This window comes from Tiliqua scincoides, chromosome 1 (assembly GCF_035046505.1).
Source record: "Tiliqua scincoides isolate rTilSci1 chromosome 1, rTilSci1.hap2, whole genome shotgun sequence".
Classification (NCBI taxonomy): domain Eukaryota; kingdom Metazoa; phylum Chordata; class Lepidosauria; order Squamata; family Scincidae; genus Tiliqua; species Tiliqua scincoides.
The window spans coordinates 15,424,508-15,437,702 of NC_089821.1; the positions used below are offsets into that span (position 1 = coordinate 15,424,508).

At 45.5% G+C, this 13,195-nt stretch overlaps 1 protein-coding gene across 1 annotated transcript; it reads left to right on the forward strand.

Moving 5' to 3' along the window:
- Window positions 1-1,055: 1,055 nt before the first annotated feature.
- Window positions 1,056-9,509, forward strand: LOC136655573 (acyl-coenzyme A thioesterase 1-like). Its single transcript, XM_066632142.1, has 3 exons — window positions 1,056-1,510; window positions 4,376-4,578; window positions 7,256-9,509. The coding sequence occupies exons 1-3, from the start codon at window positions 1,057-1,059 to the stop codon at window positions 7,853-7,855; spliced, it is 1,257 nt and encodes a 418-aa protein (XP_066488239.1). The 5' UTR covers window position 1,056; the 3' UTR covers window positions 7,856-9,509.
- The last annotated feature ends 3,686 nt before the right edge of the window (window positions 9,510-13,195 follow it).

Consider the following 13,195-nt stretch of genomic DNA (forward strand, 5'->3'; position numbering starts at 1 on the left):
ACATGCAATGGGTTGGGAGGCAGAGGAAGCAGAGCCTCCCCACCGGGATCCTTCGAAAAGCGCCACCGCTTTTTTGTGAGGTGGGCAAGCACTCACAACCCAAGCACACAGCTTGTCCACCTCACAGGCAGTGGCATTTTTCGAAGGACTCTGGTGGGGAGGCTCTGCCTCCCCAGCCACCACATGACCCCTGAATTCTTCTGTATTTACTCTCTGACAAGCGCACACTACTTTTGATACTGTCACTTTAATTGGCTTTCCCACTTTAAGCCATTTCTGCCCAACACTGCATATTTATTTTATTTATTTTTCACATTTTTATACCGCCTTTCCTCTAAAGAGCTCAGGGCAGCTTTTGTCCTCACAACAACCCTGTGAGGTAGGTGAGGCTGAGAGAAAGTGACTGGCCCAAGGTCACCCAGGAAGCTTTGTGGCTGAGGGGGGGAAGTCCACCTTCCAAACCACTACACCACCCTGGCTATATACGTAACAGGGATCAGATGTGTACACCTATGGGCTGGGCAGAAATGGGTTAAAACAGTGGTTCTCACATTTAGCACCAGGACCTGCTTTTTAGAATAAGAATCTATCAGGACCCACCAGAAGTGATGTCATCAAGCAGGAAAATTTTTAACAATCCTAGGCAGCAATCCTACCCACACTCACCCAAGAGTAAGTCCCATTTACTATCATTGTTAAAGAATATACTGTACATTACTAAATATATACATTGCTAAATGTACAGGTCTGTAACATTTCCCCAAATGCAGTCACATACCATGGTAGCATCAAGTCTAATATGTTAAAAATAAGATATTGAAATGAATGGGGACCCACCTGAAATGGACTGGCGACCCACCTAGTGGGTCCTGACCCACAGTTTGAGAAACACTGGGTTAAAAGGCTAGCCTGGCTGTTATGAACTGCATTTCCCAGAAGCCCCTGTCCTACAGCTTCCTCTTTGTGAACTAACTTCAGCAGCGAAGGCTCCCGGGCTGGGTTACCGACAGTTCAAGCCAGTGTTACTGCGTTGCCTTTTGCAGAGGAGCCTGGATCATGGGGGTGCAGATCGTGGTCCTGCCTTCCCGCAAGTGCCTGCAGGACGAGCCCGTCCAGGTGCGAGTGGAGGGGCTGCCCCCTCTGCAAGAAGTCACTCTCAGAGCATCCCTGCAGGACGACAGCGGGGAGCCCTTCCAGGCGCTGGCTTACTACAGGGCTGGGAGCAGCGGGGAGCTGGACCTCACCGTCTCTGCGTCCCTGGGCGGCAGCTACTCCGGGGTGGAGCCCATGGGGCTGCTGTGGTCCCTGGAATCCAAGACCCCCTACAAGCGGCTGGCGAAAAGGAACGTCCGGACCCCTTTCCGGGTCGCCTACGAAGTGTACGAGGGGCGCGGAGTGGCCGGGCAGCTGCTGGACACGTGTACGTGTGAACGGTGGTTCCTGGCAGAGGGGGTGCAAAGGATCCCGGTGCGAGAAGGCAGGCTCCGAGCCACCCTCTTTTTGCCTCCAGGTGAGTTGAGAAGGAGCCGTGGAGGATCAGGTTGGGACATGTGCAGCAGGACTGGGGATGCTGTGCAGGGCTCACCTGTGGGGTGTGGACAGGCACCGTTCTGATGGGTATAGTGGTAGGGGACTTGGAGCCCAGTCCTATGCCTGTCTACTCAGAAGTAAGTCCCATTAGAGTCAATGGAGCTTGCTCCCAGGAAAGTGTGGATAGCATGGCAGCCTTGGTTCTGAAAGGAGAGAACAGGAGAGCCTCCAGCCAAGACTTTGGACTCTGACCCTAACTGAGTGCGTGTGCATGTGTGTGTGAGGCGCCTGAGGGGGGATACTACAAAATTATGCAAGGGATGGATAGAGTGGATCCAGAGAAGTCTTTTCCCTCCTGCACAGCACCAGAATCAGGGGACATCCTGGTTGAGTGTTGGGAGAGTTAGGACAGACAAAAGAATACATTTCTTTACCCAGCATGTAATTAGTCTGTGGAACTCCTGGCCACAGAATGGGGTGATGGCATATGGCCTAGATTCTTTTAAAAAGGGTCTGGACAAATCTCTGGAGATTTGGGGGGCTGCGGGCCGCACCAGGTGACGCGCTGGGGGGGGGGTGACGCGTCCTGGGCGGAGGACGCGCTAGGAGCTACCCTGTCATGCCATACACCGTTGGATGCGGAATGGCCAGCGGAGAGCAAGGCAAAAAACAGAATTGAAATAGCTCCTTTCGTTCAAAAGTTATGGCCAAAAAACAGGAAGGAAAAAATGCATGGAGCCCTATGGAAAGTGAAAGTGAGCCGTATTGTGCGTTTACTCGCGAGTAGGCGTACTGGCCATAGTCCGTTGGAAAGGGCAGGCTGAGAGGAATCCAACACCAGAATGGTCCCGATCCAATGAATGCAGCCCCCCAAAAATACCCAAGAAGCTGCACCCTCCCAGCTACGAGTCTGAGCCTGAAAGGACGCCAGGTGGCTGCGTTTACTCACGAGTAGGCGGACTTGCCTTAGTCGACGCAGGCTGAGAGGCTCCAAGGACGTCAGAATGGTCCTTATCCAATGAGTGCAGCCCCCAAAAACACAGGAGAAGGAGGTTCCTCCCTCCCAATCTATGGAGCCCTATGGAAAGCAAAGCAGACTCACAGTCACGTTTACTCGCGAGTAGGCAGACGTGCCTTGGCTGGTGGTCAGGCCAGGCAAATGGGAATGTGAGGACACTAGAAGGGTCTTGATCCGATGGAGGTGCTCCAGAAGGCAGCTTCCCCCCTTAAAACTGAATGGACTTGAATGGTAAGGGGAAAGTTTTCTATTTTGCACTTGTGAGCCAGGTGGGTCTTTATTCTGAAGTGCCTGAAATAGAAGAACTTTCAGCTGGGCACTGGGAGGGCTGGAAATCTCACCTATTCTTTTTGGGGGTTGTTATTGCAGGCAAACTAGAGAGTAAGCTCCATTGCCCACTATGGGACTTACTTCAGAGTAGACATGCATTGGATTGGCTCACAGGCTGCAATCCTACCCACACTTTCCTGAGAGTAAGCCCCATTGACCGCTATGGTACTTACTTCTGAGTAGATTCACTTGGTGGAACAGGACTGGCTCCCCCTTATTTAATTATTTCTCTTATTTTAATTTAATTATTTATAATTATTTATTTTAATTTGCTTGATGATGTCACTTCTGGCCATGACATCACTTCCAATGGGTCCTGGACAGATTGTCATTCTAAAAAGTGGGTCCCAGTGCTAAAAGTTTGAGAACTGCTGCAATAAGGTGTTAGTAAGTTGACCTGGTGTGTGTGTGTGTGACTCTACAAGTTTTCAAAATCACTAAAATCAGAGTTTGAGGAATAAGACCATCATGTTGTATATCAATCAATGCGTACTTTGATGCAGAATGCAATGAAACAAACCACATTGAAATATCTGTGTTATAACAAAAGGTACAGCCAAAAAACCGGTGGGGGCGGGGCGATGTTACATCACCACGCCCACCTGGGGTGTTGCCCCGCCCATTACATGGGGTGATGCGAATCCTAGTGATGCCACTGGGGCTACCTTAGAATGCCAGATGCAAGGGAGAGTTCCAGGATGCAGGTCTCTTGTTGTCTTATGTGCTCCCTGAGGTATCTGGTGGGCCATGGTGGGCCCAGCTGGACTAGATGCGCCTTTGGCCTGATCCAGCAGGGCTGTTCTTAGGTTCTTATGTGTTCCAAGGCCTACTGAGTTGGAGTAGCATCATGACTAAGAACATGTGTCCTTGTTTTGCATGTCGCCTCCCTCATAGGCAAGCCTGTACCTATCAGCTGATTATCCACTGCAATCTGGGAATCATACTTGCTTTCCAACCACTATCTGAGAGGATTGCATCAAGATGTGGAGCACTTTGCACATTATATAAATGATTCTTAGGCTGCCTTCCTAACCACACTTTCCTAAGAGTAAGCCCCATTGAACAAAATAGGACTTACTTCTGAGTAGACCTGATTAGGCTTGTGCCCACAGTCCTTGACGCTTTATTCCAAATATGCTTTGGAGATGCAATCTTTTTGTGTGAGTTGTATTTTCATTGAAATTTTGCATCTCATTTAAAGTCCTTGCCATGTTGTTAATGGGAGTTATGTAACTGGATTTTGCTCAACAAGTTCAAATGGTTGTAGCCCACATGAAATAAACTTTGTTTAGATCCTTTGCCTGCTAGTTTTCTGTGTGCAGTGAATGTTTTTGTATGGAACAAAATTTAATCATGTGAGCCCTTGTCTGAAGTACACTATTATTGTCTACAATGGTTTACCACCTCAGTAAGCACATGGCTGTATTTTCTGTTTAACCTTCAAAATTCCATTGCATTAAAATGAACCTCTTCCATGAGAAAACTCTGTCTGTCTAGGCCCTGGACCATTCCCAGGACTCATTGACTTATATGGAAGCGGAGGAGGTCTTGTGGAATACCGAGCAAGCCTTCTGGCCAGCAGAGGGTTTGTGACACTTGCTCTTGCTTACTTGGCCTATGAGGACCTCTCATCTTTCCCAGAGTTTCTTGAGCTGGAGTATTTTGGCGAGGCTGTGGAGTTTTTGCGCAGTCAACCACAGGTAAGAGACTGTAATTAAAATTACTGTTCTTTTCTGTTCTGTGGAAATTCAGTGCTTTTCAATTTAGATGTGTAATGCAGACCCTGAAGTATTGGTGGTTCTGACCATGGTTTTCATTCTGGTCCCTCTTCTTGCCTCCAAGTTGCTGGATAGCAAGCAATCACACAGGCCCAGTGGACCCAGAGATACCTACTATATATGCAAGGACAAAGATACAATAGGACTGAATAACTCTGTTGCTAGGGAAACAACTTTGACCATTGCTTAAGACAGCCTTGCTATTATGGTACTTTCACATAGAGATACAATGTAAGGAGCATGTCAGACAGCGTGTGTTTATTTCTGAACTGTGCCTTTTTCTCTGGCCAGCTATGTATCAAGCAACTGTTCTAAACAATCAATTGCATGGGCTTACATACTAGATGAATGTTTGTAACCATTGAACCTGGATGATGCGGGATATTGTGGGGGCAAGTCCCTCCCCATAGCTCACTCCTATCATACACACACACACACACACACACTCATTACTGGATCCCTGAGGGAATTGAAAGGAAAAGCAATCTTTATCTGACTGGAGTCTTGTTCTTTTATCATCATTTAGTGCATATACATATTTAAAAAGCAGTTTCTCATGGGCATCCTTCCATATGTTTAGAATGGAACAATCATTGTGCAATACATTAATATTTTTATTTCAGATAACATGTTGATAACATTACTATTCTTAAGAAGATGAGAGAGAGAGAGAGAGAGAGAGAGAGAGAGAGAGAGAGAATTCAAAACATGCCTTTAAGATGCCCTGCTGCTTTGTAATTGAACCTTTTAATTATGTAAGAGTGGGGCCAATGAGCTTTGTTGGCTCTCTTTGCAATTATTACCCACCTCAGCCACCCCCAATCCACCGAACTGTGGAGCCCCTGCTTTCAGACATACAAAACTGACCTGGATTGTTCTCCAAAGGTTGATGTTTACTGTGTTCGTCAATCCAGAACAATTTGGCTTTTGGATGGTAGGTAACTTGAGTTTGCTAAAAATTTAAGTTTTGCTCTGCCAGAATGTACCCATGTGGCAATCATCTTGCCCATGTTTGCAACTGACCCTGTATTTCCCTCATATTTATCTAATCTAGGGCAGGACTTGCAGAGCCGAAATACTTTTGAACCAGAAATGCATCCAAATGTAACAGGATTATCAGAGTCAGTAATCTCTTGTTTAGAGCACATTTACCCAAAAGGCACCTTGAGACAGCTTCTCTAGCTAGTTAGAGACTGGGAACTGCTAGCTCCCAGTTGGGTGCCCAAGTGGGTTTATTACCACAGCTCTAATAGGGAAGCTCACTAAGGGGGTCAGCCGAAGCCAGGTAAAACATTCAAACCAAAGCACTGTGATCTTTTCTCTTGAGACTAGGCTTGCTTCTACCCCAGTTGGAAGAAAGAGATGCCAAATTTGTATACAAACCAAAGTATATGATATGTAACTGTTATGACCTGTGATTTGCAGGAATTGGACTTGCTGAAATGGTGCAAACTAGCCCCCCTCCAAATGATAGCAGTCTGGTTGCATTCATACACTTTACAATGGAGTATGGAACTGATTCCAGTTCCTTTGTTGCAGAGCTATCACAGGTCTAGTTTGGTGGTTCCCAAACATTTTAGTACTGGGACCACTTTTTAAAGCAAACACTCTATCGGAACCCACCAGGCTTTGAGTCTAAAAAAAAGTTTCACTTTACAAGTGGCTCAAATCTGTTTTTTTTTAATCATTTTTTTTATTATGTGAGGGCACCTTCTGAAGTATTTGTTGAGCTCCATGTGCATAGGATTAGGACCATTCTGATGGCCTTGCAGTCCCCTTCACCTGGGCTTTAATAAGAGCAAAGGCACATTCACCTGCACATGTGGCTCAGTTTTGCTTCCTATAGGGCTCAATACAGTTTTCTTGCCAGCTTGGGGTGGGGGACTTCCTTCTGGAGAGTTTGTTGGGACCTGTGTTCATCAGATTGGGGCCATTCCCTTTGGCCCGCCCTTCAAAATGGACTGAGGCATAGTTGCCTATTCTGGGGTAAACCCCTGCTAATTGGGTAAGAGGCACTTTTTCAAGTCGGTGCTCCTTTTTTTAGCAAGGGGAGAGTAACTGGCCCACCTCACCCCTGCAGTGTCTGTTCTCGTGGCTGTCTGCTGGTATTCTTTTGCATCTTTTTAGATTGTGAGCCCTTTTGGGACAGGGAGTCATTTAGTTATTTGATTTTTCTCTGTAAACCGCTTTGTGAACTTTTAGTTGAAAAGCAGTATATAAATACTGTTAATAATAATAAATATGCACATACTGCTCCGTTTCAGTCTCCCTAGACCTCAATACATTTTCCTTGTCAACTATCAGCTTGCCAGTTTCGGGACTCACCAAAAATTGGTTTGTGGCCCACTGGTAGGTCTTGACCCACAGTTTGGGAACCACTGATCTAGCTCTTTGATTTGGGGCTCATGGAGACTACTAGCAGCTGCATGCCCCCTTAAGTTCCTTAAGCTTCTCCTAAGAGAAACGGTGGGATTTTCATAATACAGAGAAATAGCAAAATTTTCTAGATCTCTCACTTCTTAATAGAAGGTGGAATGGAGGGTGAATCAGTTTGCAGGATGTGGAGCTGCTGGTAATACTTGTTGTGTTGTTCTTTCAGGTGAAGACAATGGGGATTGGCGTTCTGGGGCTGTCTAAAGGGTCGGATATTGCCCTTGCATTGGCCTCATTCTGGCCAGGTGTCAGAGCAGCTGTCAGCATTTCTGGCTCAGGTGTTAATGCTTTTATCCCCCTGAGAGTAAAGGGGGTTACAATTCCTGCACATCCCTACAACCTGGACAAGATAAAAATCTCTAGTGTTGCTGGAAGTATGGATATCTCAGAAATGATGGATGATCCCCAGGACCCGGCTACCTGGGAATCTTGCATCCCTGTGGAGAAGTCCTCAGCCAAGTTTCTCTTCTTCTCAGGGCAGGATGACAAGAACTTGAGGAGTGAGCAGTTCTGCAGGGAAACTGTAAAGCGCCTTCAGCAGAGTGGGCGCCACGTGGAGTTCTATTGCTACCCTGGGGCAGGGCACCTCTTGGAGCCACCATACTTGCCCTTGTGCTGCGTTTCTGATCACAGATCCTTCGGGGCTCTTTTTTCCTGGGGAGGAAAATGGAAAGAGCATGCCAAGGCACAGGAAGATGCCTGGCACAGAATACTGACCTTTTTCAGACAACATTTGCTAGATTCTGCCACCAAGAGTCATTTATAGACCCTCTGTGCAGGAGAAGGTTTAGTCATGTGTGAATCATGCATACGCCACTTGGATGTTCTGAAATTCACAGGGATACTGTTAGCAGTGGAGTTGACTTTCCACAATTCTATTGCGTAGTTATCTCAGGAAGAACCTGTACAATCACTGAATCATGGTAGGGCTTGAAGGAGGTGGATCTATTGTTTACACCTCAAAAAAAAAATGGTTGGCAACCTTCAGTCTCGAAAGACTATGGTATAAGCCTACAGCACCCAGTCTTCTCAGGCAGTCTCCCATCCAAATACTAACCAGGCCTGATCCTGCTTATCTTCTAAGATCAGGCATGTGCAGGGTAACAGTTTACACCTTACCCTTCTTCCAAGAAATTTAGAGAAGGGTACATGGCTCCACCGCAACCTCATTTCCCTCACAACAGCCCCGTGAGGTAAGCTAGGCTGGAAAATAGTCACCCACTGGGCTTCAGAAATGGAATATGAACCCAGCTCTTGCCAGTTCCAGTATAACTGCTACACTTAGTGCCAGACTGAAACCCAGAGTTTAAAGAACATATAACTACCTGACCCCTTTTCAGTACACACAACAGACTTCAAAAGACCTGATTTGGGATACGAATACCAGTGTTTTAAATCCACTGTGTCCAGACTTGAGGGCACTGTGAGTGATTGGTGCACTAAATCAGAATGCCTGATCTCTGCAATCCACATGGAGATGGTACCAATTTCCATGCTTAGAATCAGCACAAAAGGCCTATTCCAGTTCAGTGACTGTAGCAGTATACTCCCAAGCTAGGAGATACTTCATACTAGAGGTACTGTGCTACATTTAGCACTACAGTTGATGCAGGAAGCTGGCTCCTGCACACAACCCAAATGAGTTAGACCATTGTTTCTCAAACTGTGGGTCAGAACCCACTCAGTGGGTAATGAGCCAATCTCAAGTGGGTTTTCACTCTTTTCAATGTGTATTTTACTTTTAAGCCATTTCTGCCCAACATTGCATATACCAAACAGGAATAAAAATGTGTACACTTGTGGGCTGGGCAGAAGTGGGTTTAATATGAAAGACTTGTTGCTACCATGGTTTGTGACTGTATTTGGGGAAATGTGACAGATCTGTACTTTTAACAAGCTGCTGTATATATGCATGCAACAATCATAGTCAATGAGGATTTCTCCTGGATAAATACGGATAGGATTGCAGCCTTTGGGATGTGTGAGGAACTTTTTTTAAACAGATCAGCAAATGCTTGAGAGGGTTAGGTGGGTTCTTCTTTATTTTACATTTTTAAAAAACTTGTACTTATTGTAAACTTTTACTTACTTTTAATGTATTTGATTGATTTGATTTTGTTGCATGAGGGCGCTAAAAATTTTCCTGCTTGATGATGTCGCTTCCGGCCATGACATAACTTAATGACCTCACTTCTGGTGGATCCCAACAGACTGTCATTCTAAAAAGTGGATCCTGGTGCTAAAAAGTTTGAGAACCACTGAGTTAGACCTTTGCTGCTCTGCAAGGTGTTTTAAGACCAAATTCCTTCTGAACCACTGAAGTACACCAGTGACTGCTGCCTAGGAAATATGAGGAAAGGCTATAGCTGGCAGGACATGGGCCTATGTTGGATTTCCATGTGTATTTGCCGCTGGATAGACACAGGGCGCAATCCTAACCCCTTATATTAGTGTTTTATAGCACTGACATAAGGGTAGTGCAGCTCTGAGGTACGGGAACAAACATTCCCTTACTTTGAGGAGGACTCCGTGAGTGATACCCAACTGCAGGATGCAGCACACGTCCCATTGGCACTGCTATGCCAGTGCAGGAAAGTACTGACATAAGGGGTTAGGATTGCACCCACAGTCAGCCAGTCAATGAATGAGCCAGCCACCACAAGGACAAGTCCTCAATCCTACACTGCTGTTTGGAAGAAAACCCCACTGAGTTCAGTGGAACTCAGAGAATAAGGAGCGTGTTAATCCTAAACACATAACTGTTATGTACCTACAGAATGCAAAGCTATACCTCTCTACTCAGAAGTTAAGTCCCACTGAATTCAATATAGTCGCATGAGAGTAAGCTCCATTGAAGACTGGTTTACTAGTCTTGTTAAAACATATGTATCTGGCTTGGGTATATTTTGTGGAAGACTGCAGTTTTGCACACATTCTCCTGGGAGTAAGCCCCCACTGAACATAATGGAACTTCTGAGCAGATAGGCATAGGCTTGTACTGTTAGATGGTGTTCTTCAGCTCAAAATTACCACTGTTGTTTGAACACACAAACTGGCAGCTGCGATGCCTGTTACAGATGTCCTGCTTGTGTGTTCACTTTATTAGAGAACCAGCAACATTTATTTTGGTACTAAACCTGCTGTTAAGAGAAAGTCGTGAAATTTTTAAGGTTATTTGAAGGGGAAAAAATAAAAGAGTTTTTGACTGTACAGTATTATTGTTTCCTTCTCTCCAGGAAGATCTGGCAATAAAAATCATTCCATTAAGAAAAATGCACATGCTGAAAGGAATTAAAAACCTAAATTGCCTGTTCCAGGTAATGTACATGAGTGTGACTGTACAGCAACCTCACATTAACACAAGTGTGCTGGCAGTATAATAGAGAAAATTACACCTAGTACACATATAGGGGGTGTATCCATGCCTTGGGCCACTTCATTTCCTTTTGTCTCATAAACTACCATGACGTTAATTTGAGTAAAGAGATTAATTCCTAACAAAGTCAGAAGATGAATCCATGTGAATGTATGTGTCCCTGTGAGCACTGCTGTTTAGCAAGATTTCTGGAGAATCCTCTTTAAATTTATACTTATTTCCAGATTTTCCAGTAATTTCCTGAAATTATTGGTGGTCTACATTGAGGACCATCAGTGTCAGTCACAAACTTAATATACAGGTGGGACCTTGGTATCCACTGATTTGGTATTCATTGATTTGACTCACCAATGTTACTGAGGCCCACTTTTAAATACCGTGTAACAAGGAAAAAAGCATCAAAATCCAATTTTGTAACTTTGCGCTGTTAAATAATTATTTCATCCCACTAGATTCCATTATTCACCACATCTAGTGGCTAAATGTGGTATAGCATCTACACCAATACATTCTGGGGCAATAATGGAGGAGCAAGAAACCTGGAAGTGCGTCTTTAAAGCTATTTTTCCACCGATTTGGTATACATTGATTTTATCTAATCCACTGGGGGTTCCAGAACAGAACCCCAGTGGATAACAAGGCACGGCCTGTAATCATTTGTTTACAATGCATTTATAAATTATACCTTCTTGATGCTATATAAGAGAATTGCTAGTTGAAGAAGTTTTTCTATTGGGGACTTTCCTTCTACCCTAGTGGTCATCAACTTATTTTTGTGCCATGACCCTGAGAAAGAAAGAATGAGACTGGGGACCCACTGCCAATCTCACCCCCCTCTGGGACCCGCTCTGCCCCATTGTCGTTCACCCCCTACCCCTGCCTGCCTCATTCCTCTCTACCGTTTGTGTCTTCACAACAACCCTGTGAGGCAGCTGCCTAAGCAGAGCTGTCCTTAGGAGCTACAGGGCAAGACAGCAAGAAGAGGCTGTGCAGGATTATATCAAGAGTTGAGTTTTAATAAAGCAGAACCATTATTGGATTGGATCCAAGCCCTCTCCTACACAGGCTTTGAAAGGTTGCTGCAACCGCCCAAATGAGGCTTCATGACCCCACTGCGCTTACAACCCACAGCTTAAACAACACTGGTCTACCTGTTAAGGTGAAAGTCAATAGAATAAAGGTTTATACAGCAGGATACAATAAAACACCGAAAAGAACAAGGATAGGTAGAAAATAATTTAGGAAACAAGTGAATAACACTGAAAAAGCAGTCTTGAGAAACATTAAAGACTGTATTAGACTGTATTCAGTTTTTAAGACAAGGGGACTGTGTAGTATAATGGCGTGACATGAGTGCAGTGAAATCCCCAGTTCAGTTTTTGTCTTAGTCTGGGATTCACTCAGCGAAGCGAATTCACTCATTATTTCTCTCTCCCAGTCCCTGCTTCCCCCTCCCGCAATATGGAGAAACCCATATGGACCAACCTTTGTGCATTCAAAAGTGGTACACATCAAGCCCTGGGTCTGATCCTGGGCTAGTGGCGTACGTGGAGGGAGGCAAGCAGGGCAAAAGCCCTCTGGGGGCGCCTCCCCAAACCTCGCCCCTCCTGCCACCTACTTGCCTTTTTTCTTTAAAGGGAGAGAAGCTGGCAGCTCTGCTGGCTTCTGTCCCTTAAAAAAAAACTTCCTCCCAATGGAGGAGGAGCGCCCAGGATCGCTGTGGGGAGGCAGTGGAAAGCTGTCTCTCTGGCAGCAATAGAACACCAGATTGGGCTGCCCCCTCTCACCTCCTCCTTTATAGGAGGAGAGGAAAAGGGCACCCTTTACGACTCCCAGCGCTCTGACACTCTAGGATGCCTCTTTCCTCTCCTCCGGAGGAGACAAGATGACGCCCTAGACAGGCAGCATGCTGGGAGTTGCGATGCTGCCTCTCTAGGGAGCCCCCTCCTCCAGAGGAGAGGAAATGGGTGCCCTAGAGTGTCAGCATGCCGGGAGTTGCAACTCCTGGTGTGTTGCCTCTCTAGGGCGCCCCTTTCCTCTTCTATAAAGGAGGAGGGGAGACGGGGCAGCCCAATCTGGCGTTCTATCACTGCCAGAGAGACAGCTTCCCGCTGCCTCCCCACAGTGATCCTAACACAGGGCACAGTGTTACACAGTGTTACACAGTGTAACACAGTGACCCCCACAGGGCATCCCTCAGAAGCGGAGAGGAAGCAGCACGTGCACCATCCAATTTCGGAGGAGGTACGTGCTGCTTCCAAGGCCCCTACGGAACCTTCTGTACTACTTGTAAGTGGCACTGAGGTCTCTATTGCAGCGGTCTGCAATATTTCAGACCTAATATTTCACCCAATATTTCTTTTTCTGCTTTTGTTTTGAAGTGTGCATGAAATTGCAGGTCAAAATCTAGTCTGTTCTAAGTTGCATCTGAAAAATCCAGTTCAGCCAAAAGGTTTAATGCTGTGATCAGTAGTTAATAATTATTTCCATGCCCACATCGGTTATATTATTAAGAATATATGCATAGGAGGATGCTATTTTTAAACACATAAGTTTTTTTAGAACTCTCAAGGCTAGCTCTAATGTCACATTATGTTACTGATTGCTTTTATCTTTATGAAAGCACTTTTCCAAGGCCAATGTATTTAGAAGAACACGTACTGCATTTGAAAAAAAGTATTGAGCCATTCATTCAGAAAACAGTTTTGATGTGTTAACCAGACTGGAAGC